General features: G+C 44.4%; 1 protein-coding gene and 1 long non-coding RNA gene across 2 annotated transcripts in view; one reads left to right on the top strand and one right to left on the bottom strand.

The window, feature by feature from the left end:
- Positions 1–24,187, top strand: part of TNFRSF11A (TNF receptor superfamily member 11a) — a 47,204-nt gene extending 23,017 nt beyond the window's left edge. Inside the window, exons 9-10 of the mRNA XM_058439682.1 lie at positions 747–1,530; positions 17,613–24,187. Of these exons, the coding sequence (XP_058295665.1) occupies positions 747–1,530; positions 17,613–17,896 (1,068 nt within the window). The 3' untranslated portion in view covers positions 17,897–24,187. The remainder of the gene's footprint in view (positions 1–746; positions 1,531–17,612) is intronic.
- LOC131383595 (uncharacterized) lies at positions 6,952–11,981 on the bottom strand. Its single transcript, XR_009213737.1, has 3 exons — positions 11,918–11,981; positions 11,063–11,150; positions 6,952–7,085 (listed from the first exon to the last, which is right to left on the bottom strand). It is a non-coding gene; the product is annotated as an uncharacterized LOC131383595 (long non-coding RNA).
- Positions 24,188–25,048: the final 861 nt, after the last annotated feature.

Below are 25,048 nucleotides of genomic sequence, written 5' to 3'. Positions count from 1 at the left end.
AAAGACAGGGTTTCACTGTGTTGCCCAGGTTGGTCTTGAACTCCTGAACTCAGGTGATCCACCCACCTTGGCCTCCCAAAATCCTGGGATTGCAGGCATGAGCCACCATGCCTGGTTAGATCTACTTTCCTTGATATAAAATGTATACATTTGAAAGCATAAGCTCAAACTGATTTCTCCAATTCCAGGCCAACTTAACATGATTCATTCTGGTCTTTCTCTTTCCCATATTTGAATCTTTCTCTCCCCCATATTTGAATCTTTCTCTCCCCAGCTGTATGAAACCTGGCTCCTATTATTCTCAGTATATTTCCTCATTTGCTCAATTCTAGAATACACAGAATGTAGTTTCAGAATTACTAGAGCATACCACAGTGATACACAGAGCTGCTAACTCGAGTTCAATATTTGTTTACAGTTGTTTGGGGGTTTTGTATGTAGATTGAGAATATGTAGTCAGGATACTGTGTTCAAAAGTCATTTGGGTTAGCTCCTCCCCTTGTCAGATGTGAACATGCTTTTCATCTGAGATGCAGCTAGATTCATTTGTTTCTAGTTGTATTCCATTCTAGAGTTCTCCTGCACTCGGTAATTTGAAATAACACAAAGTTCCATAGTCAGTTTTCCATCCGTACTTGTTATGGTGGAAATAATCAGTGTAAACACCGTTTTCAGCAATGTTTAGCTAAACTTATCCTAATAACTCTAGGTGTTAATGCCTCTGCCTTCTGAATGTAAATCGGCAGGATTCCTCAGGCGACAGTTGTGTCAGTACACACACGGCAGCCTTTGGTCAGCAGGGAGTGTGTGAAGGTGTCTTACTGCTGACTCTGGAGGAGAAGACATTTCCAGAAGATATGTGCTACCCAGATCAAAGTGGTGTCTGTCAGGGCACGTGTGTAGGAGGTGGTCCCTATGCACATGGCGAAGATGCCAGGATGCTCTCATTGGTCAGCGAGACCGAGATAGAGGAAGACAGCTTCAGACAGATGCCCACGGAAGATGAATACATGGACAGGCCCTCCCAGCCCGCAGACCGTTTACTGTTCCTCACTGAGCCTGGAAGCAAATCCACACCTCCTTTCTCTGAACCCCTGGAGGTGGGGGAGAATGACAGTTTAAGCCAGTGCTTCACAGGGACACAGAGCACAGTGGGTTCAGAAAACTGCGACTGCGCTGAGCCCCTGTGCAGGACTGATTGGACTCCCGTGTCCTCTGAAAACTACTTGCAAAAAGAGGTGGACGGTGGCCATTGCCCGCACTGGGCAGCCAGCCCCAGCCCCAACTGGGCAGATGTCTGCACAGGTTGCCAGAACCCTCCTGGGGAGGACTGTGAGCCCCTCGTGGGTTCCCCAAAACGTGGACCCTTGCCCCAGTGCGCCTATGGCATGGGCCTTCCCCGTGAAGAAGAAGCCGGCAGGACGGAAGCCAGAGACCAGCCTGAGGACTGGGCTGATGGGAGGCTCCCAAGCTCAGCGAGGGCAGGTGCCGGGTCTGGAAGCTCCCCTGGTGGCCAGGCCCCTGCATCTGGTAAGTGATTTCCTGGTCTCTCACTTCTGAGCAGAAGGGCCAGTTCTTGGTACAGGGTTTGGGGGCAGGTATTACCATTTAGGAAGGAGGAAGCTAATGGGAAAACCTCAGCTTGGGCTTTTTCTCTTAGTAAGCATTTTTACAGGATGGCTTTGGATTCAGTCCACATGTTTGGTTATACACTGCGTCCAGTGCTGTGTGGCTTCATCGTCTACCACTGGGGCAGTTTCTGCATCCATGCATGTCCCATACCCTTTTGCATTCAGGCTTTTCATGATGGGATTAGACCTCAAGCCCCAGCACTGACCCCGGAGACAAAGTCAACATTGGCCTCAGGACTGGCTGAGCAAAGGCATTGCCTCAGATTTCTGCTTTTTGGTTTTTGTTTTCAAAGCACCTTAGGCCTCTTAAATCTCCCCCAAGAAAGCGCTTATAAATTTTAGGAGGACACACAAAATTGTTTAGTTAATCCTTAATTAATTAATACTTATTGTGAATAATGTGTTGATTCTATACCAAATTAATGATACAGTAAAACTGTCTTTTAAAAAGTTTCATGAGAAAGGCCCCTTTTTTTTTTTTTTAATTATACTTTAGGTTTTAGGGTACATGTGCACAATGTGCAGGTTTGTTACATATGTATCCATGTGCCATGTTGATTTCCTGCACCCATTAACTCGTCATTTAGCATTAGGTATCTCCCCCACCCCACAAATCCCCCCTCCCCCACCCCACAAATCCCCCTGTGTCCATGAGTTCTCATCGTTCAATTCCCACCTATGAGTGAGAACATGCGGTGTTTGGTTTTTTGTCCTTGCGATAGTTTACTGAGAATGATGTTTTCCAGTTTCATCCATGTCCCTACAAAGGACACGAACTCATCATTTTTTATGGCTGCATAGTATTCCATGGTGTATATGTGCCACATTTTCTTAATCCAGTCTATCGTTGTTGGACATTTGGGTTGGTTCCAACTCTTTGCTATTGTGAATAGTGCTGCAATAAACATACGTGTGCATGTGTCTTTATAGCAGCATGATTTATAGTCCTTTGGGTATATACCCAGTAATGGGATGGCTGGGTCAAATGGTATTTCTAGTTCTAGATCCCTGAGGAATTGCCACACTGACTTCCACAATGGTTGAACTAGTTTACAGTCCCACCAACGGTGTAAAAGTGTTCCTATTTCTCCACATCCTCTCCAGCACCTGTTGTTTCCTGCTTTTTTAATGATGGCCATTCTAACTGGTGTGAGATGGTACCTCACTGTGGTTTTGATTTGCATTTCTCTGATGGCCAGTGATGATGAGCATTTCTTCATGTGTTTTTTGGCTGCATAAATGTCTTCTTTTGAGAAGTGTCTGTTCATGTCCTTTGCCCACTTTTTGATGGGGTTGTTTGTTTTTTTCTTGTAAATTTGTTTGAGTTCATTGTAGATTCTGGATATTAGCCCTTTGTCAGATGAGTAGGTTGCAAAAATTTTCTCCCATTCTGTAGGTTGGAAAGGCCCCTTTTATACCACAATGTATCATATATTTATGGAACCAGGCAGATTAACAATTTAACATCATTATAAAGATGTATCACTGCAACACTGCCTGAGCATGAACAACCCACCGATTACAATATTATAACTTTTTCCCATGAGGGTAAAACACCATCTGTTTTATCATGTAGTTACAAAGGACTTTGCAGCTGATAGTGAGGGCTCTGGTTCTGAGAATTATCTGTCATTTGAAGGGTCAGGGATCTCTTTGAGAATCTTCCGAAAGCTATAGACACTCCCTCCAGAAAAACGAATATATGGATATATACTATTTAAGGGGCTTCACAGAATCCTCCAACTCATATTTTTAAAAGGCCCATTCATAGGCCGCCCCTCTCCAGAGATGCTTTTTCTTCTCTGCTTCTTTATTTAGACTGCAAGTGGTGCTAGCAGCCGGTCTTTGAATTGTTTTATAACCCTGAGGTAGCCAGATCTGTGCCTTAAACACAGAGACTGTTTTGCCTCGTGGTAATGATGGTTCCTGGCTTTAATCTGTTCCTCAAGCTTGTGGTTTTGCTGCAGCTACATAGATTTACTGATGTATAAATTCAGTAATAGCAATTCTCAGTCAAAAATAAAGGAGGAGATATGTTTGGGGATATTTTTCAAAGAACTGGTATGTTTTCTTCTCAGAGGATCTCAGAGTTGTTCTTATTTTTTAAGATTGTAAGGAATCTCCATGACTGGGCTTTGCTGTTCGTTTGCATTGTTCTATTTCTTTTTTCTTTTTCTTTTTTTTTTTTTTTTTTGAGACCAAGTCTCACTCTGTCTCCCAGGCTGGAGGGCAGTGGCACGATCTCGGCTCATTACAACCTCCACCTCCTGGGTTCAAGCAGTTCTCCTGCCTCAGCCTCCTGAGTAGCTGGGACTATAGGCGCATGCCACCACACCCAGCTAATTTTTGTATTTTCAGTAAAGATGGAGTTTTTCCATGTTGGCCAGGCTGGTCTCAAACTCCGGACCTCAGGTGATCCACCTGCCTCGGTCTCCCAAAGTGCTGGGATTGCAGGCGTGAGCCACTACGCCTGGCCTGTTCTATTTCTTCTCTCTCAGTTTATTGTCTTCCCCTTGGTTGTGGAGACAGACAGGACCCTGGGCTGTGGGGAGCGAGAAAGCTGACGTTCTGTCTCTGGCGGCAGCCAGGTCCTGGCCACACTGTCAGGGGCAGACCGGTTTTTCAGTGGGTGACACCAGGAAGATAATGTTGCCACTGTGTGAAAATCAGCGGCAGTTCTTGGAAGAACAGTGTTGGCCAGATTTAAAGAGAGAGAGAGATACATGGATCTTTTAATGCCATAAAACAAAAAGCCCGATCTTTGCTCTCCTGTAAGAGTCAAAACAGTAGCCTAGTCTGTTTTTCATCATCTTTTATTTCTCTAGCACTAAACCATCTAGGGATGGAGAAAAGGAATAAAAAGTGTGTCATCAACTAAGTGGTGTTAATTTGCAAAAAGTTTACACTGCTTTTTCTGTCTTCGTCTGGTGCTTAGCCATGCAAAACATCCGTAGAGAGTCTGCCCGTGGTCGACGCCAGCAAGCGGGCCAAATTAATTTTCGCCTGAGGAGAGGCGGCAGCCAGATTGATTTTGGAGGCTGTGCTATTCTCTCCACAATTACTTCTCCATGAACAGGCCTTATGGTTTCTGGTCAAAATAGTACTTTCTCATTCTTGCTTTTTTGTGTAGTTTTTTAAAAAGTCACAATTTACGTTCTATAAAATGCGTGAAAGAGGATGGAGATTAGGTGAGCAGTCCCACAGAGGCCTTACCCCGTGGTCCCCTCAAAGCCCCTGTGCTCTCAGGACTGTGCTGATGTGACATTGTTTAAGGGTTTTTTGGATTTTTATATGAGAGTATTTTTTGTTTGTTTTTACTTACAATCACATCAAATGGTTTCTGGAGAAATGACAATGACTGGGGACTTTTTCTTTAGGGAAGAGTATCTCCTGTCCCAGCGTCTTTGTGAGGAGAATGATGATTTTTCAGACGGCTCCGCAAGTGTAGACAACTTTAAAAAACATAATACCCAGTGCTGTTAATGCTATTTTAGTCATGTTATAAGTCCTAAGAAGCAAGGAGAATGATTAGCAAAGATCAGTGAAGGGGGAAGCATACTTCTGGTTATGTCTTAAATAACCATGCCTTAATTTAGGTCTGAAGTTACGCCTAATCCTGATGACGTGATGGTTGCCTTGGTTACAAGCCCTCTCACCTGGAGATTGGCGCATTCTCACTGTGCCCCTAGAGTTATTTCGTGTGAAATAAACCATAACTGCTTATGATTAATGTGTCTGTTGTTGGCTGGTGGCTTGGTTTTGGCTCCCGAAGCCACTCGTTAGTTTCAGTCACTTCTGAGCTGGAGAAAGTTAGGGTGGTCTTTTTTTTTTATCTTTTAAAAATCATTTTGCTTTTTAATTATTTCAACTGTTATCTTAGATTCAGGGTACATGTGCAGGTTTGTACCTGGGTATATTGTATGATGCTGAGGTTTGGGGTATGATTGATCTCGTCATCCAGGCAGTGAGCCCAGTATCTTCAATCCTTGTTTCTCTCCCTCCCTCCCCTGCCTAGTTAGAAGTCCCCAGTGTCTATTGTTGCCATCTTTATGTCCATGAATACCCAGTGTTTAGCTTCCACTTATAAGTGAGAACATGCAGTGTTTGGTTTTCTGTTTCTGTACTAATTTACATAGGATAATGGCCTCCAACTGCAACCATGTTGCTGTAGAGGACATGATTTTCTTCTTTTTCTATGGCTGCAAACAATTCTTGATGAACACTGAATACCTATTTGTTTTTCAATTAATTTATTGAAGGTCCAATTTATTGAAGGTCCACTGAGCCACGGAGACTTGAAAAAGCCTGAAAAACAAGTAGGGATTAATGCCAGGGAGTGGACCGTGTGAAAAGGAATCAATCATTTGAGAAATCCAGGCCTTCCACAGCCTGCCCCATCTCTGACCTGCGGACTGTTGTTCGTAATGAATCTTGGGGTCTTTCTCACCAGCCTGGATACTCTCAATGCTCTATCAACACTCCAGCTCTAGGCAGCCACAACCAGTTAGTGGGAATTCTGGTTGGGTGCAGTGGCTCACGCCTATAATCCCAGCACTTTGGGAGGCTGAGGTGGGCAGATCACTTTAGGTCAGGAGTTCAAGACCATCCTGACCAACATGGGGAAACCCTATCTCTACTAAAAATAAAAAAAAATTAGTTGGGCGTGGTGGCACGTGCCTGGAATCCCAGCTGCTTGGGAAGCTGAGGCAGGAGAATTGCTTGAGTCAGGGAGGCGGAGGTGATCTGAGATCTTGCCACTGCACTCCAGCCTGGGCGACAGAGCAAGACTCTGTCTCAAAAAAAAAGAAAAAAGCAAAAAGAAAAGGGGAATTCTCATAGCCTAATCTTTCTAGTATCTCAATATGTTAAGTGAATGGATGCTTATACACTCATTCATTCATCCATTCAGGAATAAATAGATGAACATGAAACCACTGCCTCCTGTTTGTTCCCCCAAGTCACTCTCAGCCTCCCAGTTCTTTGGTCTGCTCTAGGGAGCTGGAGAAGGAGAGGGATGGAAGGGCTGGCACTGGCTGCCCTGGGCTCACTCAGTGCCCTGGGCTCACCTAGTGTCCTGGGCAGAGGAAGCAGAAATGACAGAGCACAGGTGAGCTGGTTCATCCTAGCGGCATAGACTCTCCAAGGCCATCACCTGGGAGCCAGGAACACGGGATAGTGAAGACCTGCCTGACCCCTCATCCTCCCCTGTCCTCAGTCTCCATCCCTGGTCCCACTCTCTCTCTTGAAATGACTGTTGTTGACCATCTATTTCCATTCTGAGAGTATAGAAAAAGATTTTCCTATCCAAACTTACCTCCCCTCCTTTCTTCCTCTCCAGCAGCGGACAGCCTTCTATCTCTTTCTTCACACTCTTGTTAGAATGCTATTCACCACCTTGCATTTCACGTTCAGCTAAATCTCGTAAAGGCAGATACTGGTTCATTGGCCCTGAATCTTGAAGTTAAAATAGATATTTCATAATTTGGTTATTTGGTGATAATATTCAGCTTTCATTGCTGTAAAACATCAATGTACTATTTCAAAATATACAAAAAATGTGGTCACTGTATATACTCTGCTTCATTTCATCCTGTCTCCCTTCTTTCTGCACCGATAGGGCTCATTTTGGAAGGCTTTGGTCTGTATGACTTTCTAAGTAATTTTCAAGCATGATTCAGAATGGAACTATTAAATACTGTTTCCCTTCCCTTATCATCACATACCCAGTTTCTTCTAAGTGCCTGAAACAGAACTTACATTTCCATAAAAAGGAAAATCACATGAGAAGCATATGGGTTAAATATAAGTTTTTTAAAAAATTCCAAAAGAACCCAATGTAGCCTGGGTAGTTTCAGTGTATTTGTGTATATTTTTAGTTCTCTTCCTTGGAAGAAAATCTACATGATACTTTGGTGGTATTATTTGGCATGGTTCTTGTGATTTAATGTTCATATGTTAGGCATTTTAAACAACATAATAAGCTTTTGAGAAGAAAGGTATGCATTATCTTGCTCAAAAATGTAAATTCTGTCAGGGATTGTTTTCTTAGAATTAAGTTTGTTCTTTCTGCCTGAGAAATGCAGATTCCACAGAGCCTGCTATATCAAGCATGGACAAAGTAGAAGCATCATTCTGATTATGATGGGAGACATCACTGATTCATTGTTTCTGTTGACTTACTTGCTATTTTTAACACTCTCAAGTTACCTGAACATTTTTCTGGTTAAGTCACATTAAATATTAATGTTAAGTCAACTAATCCATTTTTTTTTTAGTTTTTTTTAAGACAGGGTTTGGCTCTATTACCCAGGCTGGAGAGCAGTGGCACGATCTTGGCTCACAGCAGCCTCCGCCCCCCAGGCTCAAGCCATCCTCCCATCTCAGCCTTCCGAGTAGCTGGGACAACAGGCCTGTACCACCACACCCTGCTAATTTTTGTGTTTTTTTTTTTTTTAGAGACTGGGTTTCGTCATGCTGCCCAGGCTAGTCTTGAACTCCTGAGCTCAAACAGATCCACACACCTAGGCCTCCCAAGGTGTGTAGTCCCAGCCACTCAGGAGGCTGAGGTGAGAGGACGACCAAGCCTAGCAGGTCAGGACTGCAGTGAGCTGTGTTCACGCCACTGCACTCCAGCCTGGGCGATTAAGCAAGACCCTTTCTCAAAGAAACAAGAACAAATGTCTGATTATGAAGCTTGTACCCTAAACCACCTCACTGTCTGGGATTACAGGTGTGACCCTCCGCACCCTGCCAACTAATCCATCTTAACTGTTAGAAACACTTCCAAATTCCCATATTTAATAAAAATCCCCATGTCATTCTGGCTTTCAAATCATACTTTTGGGTAGCCTTCAAATTCCATCAGTCATATTGCGTTCAGGGACCTGTAAGATTGGTTTGATAGCCTGAAGGTTACAGTTTTATCAGTGATACTATAGACGTTAGTCACCGGGTACTAAGTGTTTTGTGTGTATTATCTTCTTATTCCTCACAGAAATTCTATGGGACAAGTTCCTCACCCAGGATCATACAGCTAGTAAGCGACAAAGCCATGGTTCAAGTGTCCAATTGCAGGCCAGGGCACAGTGGCTCCCACCTGTAACCCCAGCACTTTGGGAGGCCAAGGTGGGAGGATCTCTTGAACCCAGGAGTTTGGGACCAGCCTGGGCAACATAGACCTCTTCTCTACAAAAATTAAAAAAAAATTAGCCAGATGTGGTAGCATGTACCTGTAGTCCCAGCCACTCGGGAGGCTGAGGTGGGATGATCACCTGAGCCCAGGAGGTCAGGGCTGCAGTGCAACCTTAAACTGCCGCACTGTCTCCTCTTAAGTCAGTGCAGGTGATGCTGATTTCATTTATTTACTGTGCCTTGGAGAATCCTCAGTGTGTCACAGAATAGGGACAAGCACAGTCCTGGCATCATTGGCTACTCTGGCTGAGGGAGAGGCAGTAGCTAGGCCTGGCCTGGTCCAGAAGGTTCCACAGGAGGGACAGTAGGACGCACAATGCGTGATGGTCCCCTGGTTATGGTGAGACCCCTCTCTTCTGCCAGTTGTCTTGGGATGTTACTATTTTCACTATCACTTTCTCTTGTGGGGAAAGCCTTTTCTTCCACATGCTTCAAACTCTATCTTTTTTTTTGGCAAGCAAAATAAATGTCAAATAAAGGTCAGAGGCAGCCTTGAAGGGGAACGCTGTCAGAAAGGGATCCCGAGGAGAGGAGGCAAGAGGGGTGGGACAAGGCCTGGTTTGGCTTAATGGACTACCAATGCCTATAAAAAACCTCTGGTCTTCATGTTTTTAATGTAGACTATTTTTTAGAGCAGTTTTAGCTTCATAGGAAAATTGAGGGACAGGTACAGAGATTTCCTATATTCTTCCTGCCCCCCACACATGCACAGCCTCCCCCACTAGAGTGGTACATTTGCTGCACTTGATGAGCACATATTGACACATTGGGGTCCACTCTTTGTGTTGTGCGTTCTATGGGTTTGGACCAATGTATCCTGGCATGCATCCACCATGATAGTCTCATACAGAGTAGTTTCACTGCCCTACAAATCCTCTGTGCTCTACTCACCCCTTCCTCTCTCTGAACTCCTGGCAATTACTGATCTTTCTACTGTCTCCATAGTTTTTCCTGGTCCAGAATGCCATAGAGTTGGAATCATACATTCTATAGCCTTCTCAGATTGGCTTTGTTTACTTGGCATTATGAATCTAAGTTTCCTCCATGTCTTTTCACGGCTTGATAGCTCTTTTCTTTTTTTATTTTTTGAGACAGAGTCTCATTCTGTCACCCAGGCTGGAGTGCAGTGGCACGATCTTGGCTCACTGCAAGCCCCGCTTCCAGGTTCATGCCATTCTCCTGCCTCAGCCTCCCGAGTAGCTGGGACTACAGGCGCCCACCACCACGCCCGGCTAATTTTTTGTATTTTTTTTAGTAGAGACGGGGTTTCACTGTGTTAGCCAAGATGGTCTCGATCTCCTGACCTTGTGAGCTGCCCGCCTCGTCCTCCCAAAGTGCTGGGATTACAGGCGTGAGCCACCGTGCCCGGGCCAGCTCTTTTCTTTTTAACACTAAATAATATTCCATTGTGTGGAGGACATGGGGGATTTGTTTATCCCTTCATTTACTGAAGGACTCTTGGCTGCTTCCAAGTTTTGGCAATTATGACTACAGCTGCTGTAAACATCTGTGTGCAGATTTTTGTGCGGACATAAGTTTTCAACTCCTTTGGGTAAATACTAAAGAGTATGATTGCTGGATCATATGATAAGCGTATGTTCAGTTTTGTAAGAAGTCATCAAACTGTCTTCCAAAGCAGCTATACCCTTTTGCATTCCCACCAGCCAAGAATAAGAGTTCCTGCCACCCACCCCCATGCTCGCCAGCATTTGGTGTTGTCAGTGTTCTGGATCTGAGCCATTCTAAAAGGTGTGTAGTGGTGTCTCACTGTTGCTTAAATTCTCACTTCCCTAATGACTTCCCTATGACATGGAGCATCTTTTCATATGCCTGTTTGCCATCTGGATATCTTTGGTGAGGTGTCTGTTAAGGCCTTGGGTCCGTTTTTTAATCAGGTTGTTTGTTTTCTTATTGTTGAGTTTTAAGAGTTCCTTGTTTATTTTGGGAAATAGTCCTTTGTCAGATATGGCTTTTGCAAATAATTTCTTCCAGTCTGCAGCTTGTTTCTTCATTCTCTTAAGCCCCGGATCTTTTTAGGCCATCTTGGGTAAGCCTCATCTGAACTGTCCCTCCCCTTTTCATACTCCTTTACTAGCCACCAAAAAGGGAGAGGTCCCTGCTAACTGCAGAGGTCCCCGTTGAGTTTCTAGGCATTCAGTTGGAAGAGTTACCCTCCTGGGATACGTATCAACTGCAGAAACCATGAGAACCATGTTGAAAAGGAGACCCACAGCACCCACCTGATTATAGAGCTGCCAACATGGTGACCTATTGATGTCACCATCGCAGATCAGATGTGAACTCTCTGATGTGAACAACTAATATGTTCTGCAATACAGAAAGCAAATGTTAAGGAATTCTTACTTTTAGCAAGGACAGTTCAGGACTGAGGTATCTTATTAGATAAGGATATTATCAACTAATTCTAAGCCTTGATCTACTCTGGTGCCACATTCAACTCACAGCAGACTTGCGTGATGAGAAATGAGACTGTGGGGTTTAATGTAGAATTATATAGATGAGTGTTCTAACCAAAGACAATCATAATGATTGAGGACTTCGGCAGAGCAAACAGAAGTTGGTTAGATTTCCAGAGAAAGTGCCCTTTCAGTCTTTAAGACACACTGAGATCCTCTAACAAGACAGGGATGGAAAGATAATACTACTATTCAGTGTATTTCATGAATCTCCGTGTCCTTCGGAGTTCCGTGAGCGCTGATATTACTTTCTGGGAGGAGGAATGCCACCATTGCACCTGTGACTGATTCTTTGCTATTTCCCTAGCATTTTCAAATCTATCATCTTGTTTGACCCTTATGCTATCCTGCTGGATATTCATGTGCTCATTTATTCATTTATTTAGCAAATGCGTATTATTAATATTTGCTTGTTCTACGCAGTTGCACACTGCCAGGGCAGCACAGCTTGATACAGATCGGGAGAGTTAGGTGGTTTGTCCTAAATTCTCACCACTAGTGAGGGCCAAGTCTCAGGACAAGACCCAAGAGCTATTCTCTCCTCTGCCCCACATTTCTGCCCCTCCTGAATTCAGGCAGCCATTAATACCTCCATCCCTCTAGTCACCACTTACTCACCTCTGCTCTTCAGAGACTGAAGCACCACGCTGACATTGAATGTCATTAGATTGCTTTCCAGCGAATCTGGATTATGACATGCCATGGAAAAAGAAGAGTTTTCATCCTTGAAACAGTGTCAGTCGGTAGAGGGGAAAAAAACCAACCACAGAAACCTGGCGTGCTCACATGCAGAACACCTGCAAGCTGGTGTTTGTGATGCAGCCGACCTGGCCTGGAGAGAGGACTTAGTCAATTCTGCATGGAGAGTGTTGCTTCTGTTACTGTTATTATTGCAGTAGGTAGTCAATCTATCTCCACTCAACCCACAGATTAACCCACACCCGCCCAGGAAGCTGACTGAAGCTCATAGCACACTGATTATTCACAACTCTTGGGTCACTCTGGAATAGCCAGACCCTTCTGCTCCCACCTGCTGAATGGCCATGTTTTCTAAAGTCCATGGGTGCTCCCAGTTCTGTGAGTGTGAGCTGATCTTGTCATTTAAAACATTAACTATTATGTTAACTGGCAAGAAAAAAATGAGTTTGATAATCACGATTATTTCTATGAAAACTATTGAATACTTTGGGATGATTCAGGGAATGAATTGCTAAAACCTTTTTGGTATTGAAGTTGAGGTGAATGAGACAACCGTGAAAGGTGGAAGGAAGAAAACTCTAGAAGGCTCCTGCACTTAGACTGCTTTTTGGCAAGTGACTTTTGGTTCTCATTCCACGTTAAAGAACCCAAAACTAGAAATTGTAGGTAAAGCATTCAGGATACAGTTGGTACAATCAGTAGACCCATTCGCAAAGGACAGGCCCCAGTTTTCCATCAGAAAGTTGGTGTTTTGCAGCAAGGGGTGGGTGGCTTGAACATGAGGGAAACATCACAGGATCAGTATTTTAGAGCATAAGTGGAGAGCTTCTACAACTCAGTTTTACTGAATATTTAGTAGAGAAAATCTGATTAGCAAACACTTCCGTAATATTGAAAAATGTCCAACTTACAAGATGTTACTTCCGAAAACGGTAGTGCTAGATTGGAGCCTCAGTGGGGAAAGTTCCCAGAGTAATGCTCCTAAGAGTTGCCCGCACCTTCAGGACTGGTAACATAACTGACATAGCCCAGTGGAAAATGAAAAATCTTCCCCTTTTGCAAAAATTAATAAGAATTTCATGATGACAGCAAAGCATTTAACCCAACATGGAGCTCTTCAGAGCATAAGGCCTTGTGCAGCTGCACAGGCCCATGGCGACCACTCTGTTGCCACTTAAGAATTGCCACGTATTGTGATTGGCAGATCAGTATAACTTTTTAAAAAAAAGTTTAGTGTCTGGTGTCTGTCAGTTTACTGTATCTCACAAGAGTCACCATGCATGGATAGACTTGACCGATGGTTGTTTTTGTCATTAATTTTAGCTTTGTTAAAGAAACACTTGAAGAATAAACTTGTTTTAGAATCTCCTAAATCTTTCTAGGTAACTGTCCTTTACATCTTAATGGTCAGGAATTTTTTTTTTTTTTTTTTGAGATAGAGTCTCACCCTGTCACCCAGGCTGGAGTGCAGTGGCATGATCTCGGCTCACTGCAAGCTCTGCCTCCTGGGTTCATGCCGTTCTCCTGCCTCAGCCTCCCGAGTAGCTGGGACTACAGGTGCCTGTCACCACACCCAGCTAATTTTTTTTATTTTTAGTAGAGACCAGGTTTCACCGTGTTAACCAGGATGGTCTCGATCTCCTGACCTCGTGATCCACCCGCCTCGGCCTCCCAAAGTGCTGGGATTACAGGCGTGAGCCACCGTGCCTGGCCAATGGTCAGGAATTTAAAGGCCTAGTTTTTGCCCTTCCACAAGCTTCATGGCCTTCCAAAAATAATATATATTTTTTTGAGATGGGGGTCACTCTGTCACCCAGGCTGGAGTGCAGTGGCAGGATCACAGATCACTGGAGCCTCAGCATCTCGGGGCTCAGGTGATCCTCCCACCTCAGCCTCCCAAGTAGCTGTGACTACAGGCGTGTGCCACCACACCCAACTAACTTTTTTGTATTTTTCATAGAGGCAGGGTTTCACCATGTTGCCCAGGCTGGTCTCCAACTCCTGGGCTTAAGCATTCACCCACTTCGGCCTCCCAAAGTGCCAGGGTTACAGGTGTGAGCCACCGCGCTTAGTTCCCCAACAATAATATTCTTGGTTCAGTCCATGAAACAAAGGATTCTGAAATGTTTAGATATTCTACTTAGGCAAAAGGGTTTGAGGTCCATCTGAAAAAAGAAAACAAAAATGAATATAGGTCCTATAGAATATTTAGGTTATCAGTATCAAAGATACTGTTTGCCATGTAGCAATGGCATGGAATGAAATTCTCAAAATGAAAGACTTTACACAAACCATAGGTTTTACCAGGGTTCAGACTCATCAAAGGTTCTCACAAGAAAGAAGTAAACAACAATGGATTCATGATGATTTGTTGAAAAATAAAATTTAAAATGGCAGAGAAATAATATATACCATGACATAAGCAGATAAATCAGTGAGGAGGATAAAGAAGAGATGAGAACAAATTCAAAACCATAAATCAATCATGCAGTGGCTGAAGATGTCCTCTGTGTAGCTTTACATGATACTGAAGAACAACAGAACCAGCAGGCAATGATGTTGTAGTGGGAACACCTCATGATGGATGGTTTTGCATTTAATCTCATCTCTTCTTTATCCTCCTCATAGATTTCTCTGTTTGTGTCATGGTGTATATTAAAACTAGAGGAACTAGGTCAAGAATAATCATACATCTAAGCAACTTTAAATTGCTCATTTTATTAAATAAACATGGTATGTTTTTAATCAGAATAGAATTTTCATTGTATGTGCATTTTTTAAAAATTGAATGTCCTATTCCATGTACTTTTTATTTTTCACTTTGACGTTTTCTATTAACCAAGTAGTAATCTCTCAAATAGGAAGACTTGACTGTGTTGCTATGCCTACTTCTTCTGTTGCTGCTACAGTAGAAGCCTTTTTATCAGCCCCTGGTCAGCAGTTGCTGAGTTACTTAAAAATGTCATCTTACAAGTTCATATCATAAATTTTTTTTTACTTAAAACATATACCTTATAGTTACACACTGATTATTTTATAGTATAAGGCTGTATGTACTGGCTGATTGTAGTTTCCTGAGCCCTTTTTTTTTTTTTTTTTTGAGACAAGAGTCTTGCTCTTGTCACCCAGGCTGGAGTGCAGTGGCGCGATCTTGACTCACTGCAACCTCCGCCTCCTGGGTTCAAGCGCTTCTCCTACCTCAACCCCCCAAGTAGCTGGGATTACAGGTGCCCACCACTATGCCCAGCTAATTTTTGTATTTTTAGTAGAAACAGGGTTTCGCCATATTGGCCAGGCTGGTCTTGAACTCCTGACCCCAGGTGATCTACTCACCTCGGCCTCCCAAAGTGCTGGGATTACAGGCGTGAGCCACCGTGCCCGGCCTCCTGAGCCCTTTTTACATTAACCACACCACCTTAATTTCCAGTTTCGATTTCTTCAGTGTGAAATGAGAAATTACAGATATTTGAGAGCAAAATCCTTCTGGAGTTTTATTATTTCCTTTTCCTATTCTTTTTCTTCCTTTCTTACTTCTCTGTGGCCCTGGGAACTGTCTCATTGTCATATTTGTGTTCTAGAATATTTTGAGTGATAATGTCGGTGCTGTGTATTTTGTTTTGGTTTTCTGTGGGGGGAGTGGAACCAGCTTGCTTCTGTGCCGCCATTTTGAAACCAGAAGTCCTTCCTTTTTCTTTCTTTCTTCATAGTTTCCTTGCCTACACCACCACACCAGTTGAACGGTTTGTGGTGATTGTTTCATTTTGTTTGTATGTTGTTGTTGTTTTTTTTTACTTTGGGTCCTTGCAAAGCATTCACTTTAGTTTTCATAGAAACATTTCCCATTTTTTCTCACTAATATTTCACTGCTTTACCTAATATTTAATTAAATTTCCTGACAAGTTTATCTGGTGACAACAGACTTGAGAAGGAACTTGGTAAGTGGTGGGAGCAAAAGGGCGTAGATACAGTGGTGAGTAGACCCTCACTGAAGTACACTGCATGCCTGGCAGTGTGTGGAGAGGGGGTGGAGAATGTGCTGGGTAGGTGGTAAACAGGAATGCCAGCAGGCCTCCCTCATGCTGATTGGGGGTTCTTAGACAAGTCCTGCCTGCCCATCTTGAAGGACATCCCACACAACTGCCTATGGGAAAAACAGCATGAGGCACAGACCTCCTTCCAAGACTTTGGATTTGTTGCTTGTACTTGAAATCCTTGTGTTTTCATGGGCTTTTCCTTGTGTTTTGGTCTTGGCTTCTCTAGAGGTACCCAGTAGGTCAGGGGAAGGCTCCTCAAAGGAATTTCCTACATGCCTATCGGTATTTTAGTCAGGCCATCCAAAACATGCCTTCCAAATTTGAGGAAAATCTCATGTGGAGTGGTAACAAAAACTTCATTTTATTTGTATGAATTATTACTAAGCTGCGTCACAATGGAGAAGAAAGAGGTGGTGAATCATGAGGAGCCATTTTTACATTCCTGGCCCTTGATCAAATGGAAGGATTCTGTTTGTGATGCTGAGTGTTGGGGTGTTTCTAGATCTGCTTGGTTTGTGGCACTTTCCTAGACTGAAGTCTAGGAAATTTGTCTTTAAAATGGAAGAATCATAAAAGCTAGCAGGTTTCCTAACATTTGTTGGACTTTCTGTTTGTTTTTCAAAAGGTCCATTGCTTAAAGACTGGCCACATCTAGTCACCCACAAAGAAATGATGCTAGAACTACCCCTAGGGACAAAACACCCTTCAGAGTTCAGAAGGGAAAAGTGGTTTATAGGACTTTTTTTTTCCATTTTAGTTTTGTGAATCTATTTTGCTTCTGGAAGTAATTTTAATATTAAGGAAGTGGATTAATCTCTACTGAAAACTGAGCCCACATGGCCCCATGATCCTCCAGGGCTGAGCTGTTAGGGACCACGAGGAACCAAGGCACCCAGGGTGATGGGGCCTCAGATGTGAGTCCAGAGAGGAGAGCAGACTGAGGTCTCCTCCCTTAGCTGTGCTTGTTCTGTTGAACACACACACACACACACACACTCTTTTGTAACATCTGAATCTTGTCTGTAATTCTGTAATCCTGGTGTGCTCTCTTGCCAGTATCCCAGAGTCCCACCTCACAGGCAAATGGTAAAGCATGAGTCTGCCCCAGGGTTGCTCATTTCTCATCTCTTCCTCTCACCTCCTTTCGTGTTCCTCCTCTCCTCTTCCTTCTCTTCCTCTCCTCCTCCTCTTCCTCCCCTCCTCCTCCCCCCTTCCTCTTCCTCTCTCCTTCCTCTTCCTCTCTCCTTCCTCTTCCTCTCCCCTTTCTTTCCTCTCCTCCGCCTCCTCTTCCTAGCCCTCTTCTCCCCCTTCCCCCCTCCCTCCTCCACTCCTTTTTCTCCTCTCTTCCTCTCCCCGCCTCTTTTTACTTCTTTTGTCTTTTTTCTCTTCTCCTCCTCTTCTCTCTGCCCCGCCCTCCTCCACCTCAGTGGGCCTGGAGGGTGACAGCGTGGTTCCCTGTGGCCCGGGGCTGTGGGAATCCAGGGAGCCGCCCTCCACTCCCCAGAACCTTCCTCTCGGGAGACCCTGCCCCCCCGGGCGCTGACTCACCCTCCCCGTGTTCTCCCTTCCTCTCCCCGCAGGAAATGTGACTGGAAACAGTAACTCCACGTTCATCTCCAGCGGGCAGGTGATGAACTTCAAGGGCGACATCATCGTGGTCTACGTCAGCCAGACCTCGCAGGAGGGCGCGGCGGCGGCTGCGGAGCCCGTGGGCCGCCCGGTGCAGGAGGAGACCCTGGCGCGGCGCGACTCCTTCGCGGGGAACGGCCTGCGCTTCCCGGACCCGTGCGGCGGCCCCGAGGGGCTGCGGGAGCCGGAGAAGGCCTCGAGGCCGGTGCAGGAGCAGGGCGGGGCCAAGGCTTGAGCGCCCCCCGCGGCTGGGAGCCCGAAGCTCAGAGCCAGGGCTCGCGAGGGGCAGCACCGCAGCCTCTGCCCCAGCCCCGGCCACCCAGGGATCGATTGGTACAGTCGAGGAAGACCACCCAGCATTCTCTGCCCACTTTGCCTTCCAGGAAATGGGCTTTTCAGGAAGTGAGTTGATGAGGACTGTCCCCATGCCCACGAATGCTCAGCAGCCCCCCCCGCACTGGGGCAGATGTCTCCCCTGCCACTCCTCAAACTCGCAGCAGTAATTTGTGGCACTATGACAGCTATTTTTATGACTATCCTGTTCTGTAGGGGGGGTCTGTTTTCCCCCCATATTTGTATTCCTTTTCATAACTTGTCTTGATATCTTTCCTCCCTCTTTTTTAATTTAAAGGTTTTCTCAAAAATTCTCCTAAAGGTGAGGGTCTCTTTCTTTTCTCTTTTGCTTTTTTTTTTTTTTTTTTTTCCCCTTTTTTTGACAACCTGGCTCTGGCCCAGGCTGGAGTGCGGTTGTGCAATTATAGCCCGCTGCAGCCTCTAACTCCTGGGCTCAAGCAATCCAAGTGATCCTCCCACCTCAACCTCCGGAGTAGCTGGGATCACAGCTGCAGACCACGCCCAGCTTCCTCACCCCCACTCCCCCCCCCCGAGATACGGTCCCACCATGTTACCCAGCCTGGTCTCAAACTCCCCAGCTAAAGCAGTCCTCCAGCCTCGGCCTCCCAAAGTACTGGGATTACAGGCGTGAGCCCCCACGCTGGCCTGCTTTACATATTTTCTTTTGTGCCCCTTCTCACAGTGTTTTGGAGACGGCTTTCCCAGTGTGTGTTCATTGTAAACACTTTTGGGAAAAGGCTAAACATGTGAGGCCTGGAGATAGTTGCTAAGTTGCTAGGAACATGTGGTGGGACTTTCATATTCTGAAAAATGTTCTGTATTCTCATTTTTCTAAAAGAAAGAAAAAAGGAAACCCTATTTTTTTCTCCTGAATGTTTTTAAGTTTGTGTCGGTCCTTAAGCAGAACTAAGCTCAGTATGTGACCTTACCCCCTAGGTGGTTAATTTATCCATGCTGGCAGAGGCACTCAGGTAGTTGGTAACCAAATTTCTAAAACTCCAAGTTGCTGCAGCTTGGCATTCTTCTTATTCTAGAGGTCTCTCTGGAAAAGATGGAGAAAATGAACAGGACATGGGGCTCCTGGAAAGAAAGGGCCCGGGAAGTTCAAGGAAGTATAAAGTTGAAATTTGAATTTGCATTTCCTTTGTCTAGATAAGAATAGCATAAATAGATCCTCTTTTATTCGTAAATAATCGTGCATCTGTGGGTTAGCCTTGTGGAAGTGGAAAACATTCCATTTTCCAATGCATTTAAATGTAAAGCCAAATCTGCATGTTGTGAATTTAAGAAAACTTATTATCCTAAAGGTGCCTTTCTCTTGGCATCATCCCCTTTGTGAGAAACCTAGAGGACGCTCCAGATGGAAGGAAATCCCCTGGGTGGTTTTATCTTTTGTTACCCCGTGAGCACTGGTTCCCCGCAAATATTGGGGAAAAGCAAAAATACGCAAGCAAGTTAAAATTAATTTTGCACATCTGGTAGGTTATAAAAGAAAGCACTAATAGAGGTCACTGCTCAGACTTTATTGGCCACAAATGCCCAGCTGAAGAGCATGACTGTGGGTCACTGGTTTTTCCCTCCTGCTGGAAATGCTGGGGTGGTAGCGGTCGATTAGGATTTTCAGTGGAGAAGCACAGGACAGTTCTGTAATTTATGAGACTCATTAGCCAACATAAAGAACTGCAGGAAATAACTGCACAGCCAGGAGGATCCGTTGGTGGGAATTTACCATCATTCCTGCCCTTTTACTTAACATCATCCACAGAGAGATGTTATACAAATGGAGGAAACCATTATACCTTTTGATATGGAATATATTACAGAGCTACAGTTCACAAAGTAGAATGCTGAGCGGAAAATCGAGTTTCTGCTGTGACTGTCATCTCACTGAGCACTTCGCTTTTGTTTGCTTTTATTTTTTCCCTCTATAAAAAGGCAATAATGATAATTTATAATAGTTTCCCTACCCAGAGATATTAGAAGGATGCTACAGTGAATGTTAAAGTACCTTGAGATCCTTAAATCAAAGGTGCTATATATACAAGTAAGACTCTACTTTCAGAAAAAGGTAATATTCTTTCCTGCACTGATCCCTGCTAATTCTGTATTGATCCAAAGGCAACTCAATGCTAAGAAATGTATAGAAAGTCTAAGTCTGTGTCTGTGTACTATAGAGATGTATGTGACAAGTATAAACAAAATGAACTGAAGCAATAATGAACAGTTATTAGGGGGAACATGATAAAGAGATTATATTAAGCTTATGTTTGACCATAAAATCCTTTTTATGGCTTGCTAAAACTGGGCTCACTGTAAAATCGTGATTCAACTTATTGCTAATCTTTATGATATGCTTATTCCTAATCTTTATGGTATGGTGTCAACCGTTCATTTGTATCTTATTGCTGGTTCCCTGGACCACAGACTAGGGACAGAAAATACTTGCTTTGATAATATATATGCTGTTGATTTCACAAAAATTTCTTAAAATACAGCCTGGGTACCCAGTGAAACAGTTGAAACGGAAATGGAGTATCATGTTTCCTACTCACATTTTACTCAGCTGTCGGAAGGAAGAATGAATTTCTCAAGGGCAGTTTGAATGTGATAGATCAGAACCTTCATGTGGTGGGGAAAATGGGATTATTTCAGTGTAACAAACCACCCAAAGACTTAGTGGCTTAAGATAGTCACCACTGGCCAGGCACAGCGGTTCATGCCTCCCAGTGCTTTGGGAGGCCAAGGCAGGAGGATCACTTGAGGACAGTAGTTAGAGATCAAACTGGGCAACAGAGTGAGACCTCGTCTCTACAAAAAATACAAAACTTATCTGGGCATGGTGGTGTGCACCTGCAGTCCTGGCTACTCAGGAGGCTGAGGCAGGAGGATGCTTGAGTCCAGGAGTTCAAGGTTACTGTGAGCTTTGATTGGGCCAGTGCACTCCAGTGTAAAAAAACAAAAACAAAAAAAAAACAAGAATAGAAACCACCACTTACTTAGCTCCCAATTCTATGGGTTGGATCAGCTTGGGTGGTTCTTCAGGCCTGGTCCCGCCCGGCCTGGTTTGCTTACCCATTTACAATGACCCGGCTAGTTGGCTGGGCCAGGCTGTGTGCTCTCCACCTGTCCCCCATCCTTCCAGCCACCTAGCCGGGCATGCTCTCATGGTGGTGTTGAGCCTGAGAGCAAGCAGAAACCTACCAGGCTTCTTGAGGCCTAGGCTTGAACTGGCATGCTGTCACTTCTGCCACATTCTGTGGGCCAAAGCAGGTCACAAAGGCAGCCCAGATCCAGGGGGTGGGGGAACAGCACATCCCCCCCATGGGAAGAGTTGCGGGGAATGAGAGGGCAGGGGGTGGACACACGGAGGGGAAGATGGCCCCCTTGCCATCTGTCCACCACAGGACACTGCATAGAGTAAAATGCTGCAGAGAAGAGTGCATTCTGGGAACAAAAGAGGAACATGTCCCAGCCCCTAACCAGCGAGTAGCTCCTTCTCTGGTGATTGAATTCCCTTAATGCACACCACTATAGATTCCCACAATGGAAGGGACACCCACGTTCATATTTAAGTGCTGTGTCAAAATTCCTTCCAGAGCCAAATATAGGTGATTTGGGAATTGAGCCTACTGTACTACTTCCGCATTCCTTTGGCACAGAAAATTGAAAAGTAACAACTTCTAAAATCAAGAAAACTGCTGAGATACCTTGGGGTAGAGGAACCTGCATATAAACAGATAAAAGATCTAGTGTTCACCCTTCACCCCAGCTCAACAAACAAAATCTTGTTATGATTATACAAGGGTGAGCTTGAGCAAAGGTGCTGTCTTTGGTAGAAGAAACGTAGTTTTGAGTTGTTTGCTCTTTGACAGTCTCTGATGGCATGTGAGTCTTGTGCATTGCTGTGGGGTGCGCTGGGCACAAGTTGCATAACCCGCTTTTGGAAAAGGAGACAAAGCATTCAAAGCCCCAAACACTCTGTTGATAAATCATCATGTTTATTGAGTGTGCTTTTAGTGGCAGGGCCCTGAGCACCTGGGAAAGGAGATGAGGAGCGCTGGAGGGTTCGGAGCGGAGAAGATGAGACAATGCTCTGCTCCAAGTGCCAGAGGAGGCTTCTGGGAAGGGGCTGTCGGTGGAATTTCTGATCCCCAGAGCCCTCCCGGTGAAGTCTTGCAACCACTAAAGCTTTGCCAGAGAAAAGGCAGGACCTGATATTGGGCAGTGGCGGTGTCAGCAGTGAGCACAGGCAGGGTCTAGGTGGGATCACTCAAGCTGAGCAGTGCAGGGGGAGCCACCCTGGACCGACACCCCCATGGCTGCCCCACTGCAGAACTGCGTACTGCGGCAAAACCACCCTATGTCCCCCAAGGTTTCAACAAAGAAGAGGACCGAATAAATGTCCCAGTGGGCAGGCACACCCACAAGACTTGCTGCTCCTCCTGACCCACCCGCATGGCTCTGCACAGCTGTGAGTCCAGTTTTCTCTCTTCCTACCTCAATCTTACCCCAGTTATCCTGACCCCAGGGTGAAGTTGAAACTCATGCTAGGCTAACATCTCTTTCCTTGATCCCATTCATAAAACTGGGATACAGGAATGCTTTAAAAAAATCTTTAAGATGACCAGTAGTATAAAAGTTAAAATGACAAAATTACGGGCCTGTTACCAGATCTTCATACTAACCAAGGAGCTGGTGACACTACCCTCTTCCCTGTGTGATAGAAAATCAGACGTCTTGCAGACAGACCTGGTTCATGACTCAGCGCCGTGACTTGTGGACTTATCTTGTGCAGCTACATCACTTCTTAGCCTTGTTTTCAACATGTGTAAACAGAAGGTACTAATATTAGTCTTTAGGGCTGGTGTGAGGATGACGTGGGATGAGGGACAACCAAGCACTCACTGGCAGTTCCTAGAAGATTCCAGTAGTAGGGATCTGGCTGTCCTACACCACTTTCCCTCCCTGTCTCTGACACTTGTTCATTCCTGGGCTCAGGAGCCATCTCAGTCATCACATCGGACCACGTAACTATAACCAAGCTCTGCTGCCCACCTGGGACACCTTCCCACTCTTTGCAACTAGGTCGGAGGGACGCACCTTCTCCACAGACAGTTGACAGGACTGTGATGGTTGACCCAAAAGTTGTCATCTTCTGACATGACACACTGAGGGAAGTAGACTTACCCAATATAACTTCACGTTATACTGTCTTAAAAGACTGTGATTAAAATGGGCATCAGTGTAGGCAACATGTAGGGCGCAAAGAATAGCCGGATGTGAAGGTTGAAAGGCTATGTGGGCTAGTTTCTCTTGGTGTTCCTGGTGCCTCTCCCCATTTGGGAAGAATAACAAATTGACCACCGGCTCAGAGAAGGTGGCATTATAGGTCCAGGCCCCTTCAGGAGGGCACTGGAGTCCAATGAAAGCTTTCGCTCTCACCCAGGCTCTTGGTTTCTCACGGGCAGGGATAGCCCAGGAAACAAAGGCTGCATAGACTTTAAGTCGTGAGAAAAACGACATTCTTATGGTGAGGCTCTTAGAGACTGTCTCCATTTAAGCAGCAGCAGTAAAACATCTTACCCTAAAATGAAGAAGCAAATTCATTTTTATTGGCTTTTATAGCCTCTCTCTTTCAATGACAAAGAAACCATTAAAATGAATGTTTAAAGTTCTTAGAAGAGCTTTCTCTAAATACTTACTCTGTCAGTGGAAAAATAAACATTTTTTACATCAGGTCTATTGAGTTTGTTATATACAGTAAAATTCACCCTTTTTAGATATATAGTTTTATGAGTTTTAACAAAAATCCATAGTTGTGTAACCACCACCATCACAGTCAAGATATAGAATATTTCAACATCCCAAAGTTCCCGTTTCCCTTTTCAGTCAGTCCCTTCCCCACTACCCCTAGCCCTTGGCAACCGTTATCTGTTCTCTCTTCCCATAGTTTCACCTTTTCCAATTTGTCGTGTAAATAGAGTTACACAGCACATAGCCATTTGAGTCTGGCTTCTTTCCACATAATGTCCTTGAGATCCATCAGTGGGTACACCAGTAGTTCCATTTTATTTCTGAGTAGTAGTCCATTGTATGGATGTACTGCAGTTTATTCACCAACATATGGGTTCTTTCCTGTTTGGGGAGATTACAAATAAAGCTACTATAAAAACTCGTGTGGATGTGTGCTTTCACTTCTCTTGGGTAAATATCCAGGAGTGGGATTATGAGATCGTACGGTAAATATCAGTTTAACTTTATAAGAAACTGCAAAACTGTTTTCGAAAAAGTGTCTGTACCATTTTGCATTCCCGTCAGCAATGCATGAGAGTTCTAGTTGCTCCACATCCTCACCAGCATTTGGTATCATCAGTTATTTGCTGGTTTGCTTTAATGTTTGCCATTCTTATAGGTGTATAGTATCTCACTGTGGCTTTCATTTCAGTTTGTGACTGGATACCTTCTCGTGTGCTTATTTGGCTATCTTTATCTCTTATTTGGTGAAGTATGTTCAAATCTTTTGCTCATTTTTTTTCTTTCTTTTTGTGAGACAGGGTCTCGCTCTGTCACTGAGGCTGGAATGCAGTGGTGTGATCACAGCTCACTGCAGCCTCAATTTCCCAGGCTCAATTGATCCTCCTACCTCAGACTCCTGGATAGCTGGGCCTAGACATGTGCCACCATGCCCAGCTAACTTTTTAATTTTTCTGTAGTGAGAGGGTCTTGCTATGTTATGCAGGCTGGTTTCAAACTCCTGACCTCAAGCAGTCCTCCCACTCTGGCCTCCAAAGGGCTGGGATTGTTTGTTTTTAATTGTTTTCTTATTGAGTTTTGAAAGTTCTTTATATATTCTGGAAAGTGGAATAAGCATGTTTAAAGCTTTTAGAGCATTTCTGTAAGTATCTGTTATGATTAGCAAAAAATGAAGACATAATTTTTAATTTTTAAAAAATTATGTTTCAGGAGATATACACCAATAGTGTTTATTCAGAGTAAATGGTTCCACATTTACACAGTGGGACTCCCAATGTCA

Source organism: Hylobates moloch, unplaced genomic scaffold (assembly GCF_009828535.3).
Source record: "Hylobates moloch isolate HMO894 unplaced genomic scaffold, HMol_V3 SCAFFOLD_5, whole genome shotgun sequence".
Lineage (NCBI taxonomy): Eukaryota > Metazoa > Chordata > Mammalia > Primates > Hylobatidae > Hylobates > Hylobates moloch.
The sequence above is the reverse complement of the archived record's forward strand: the minus strand, read 5'-3'. Positions and strand labels throughout refer to the sequence as shown.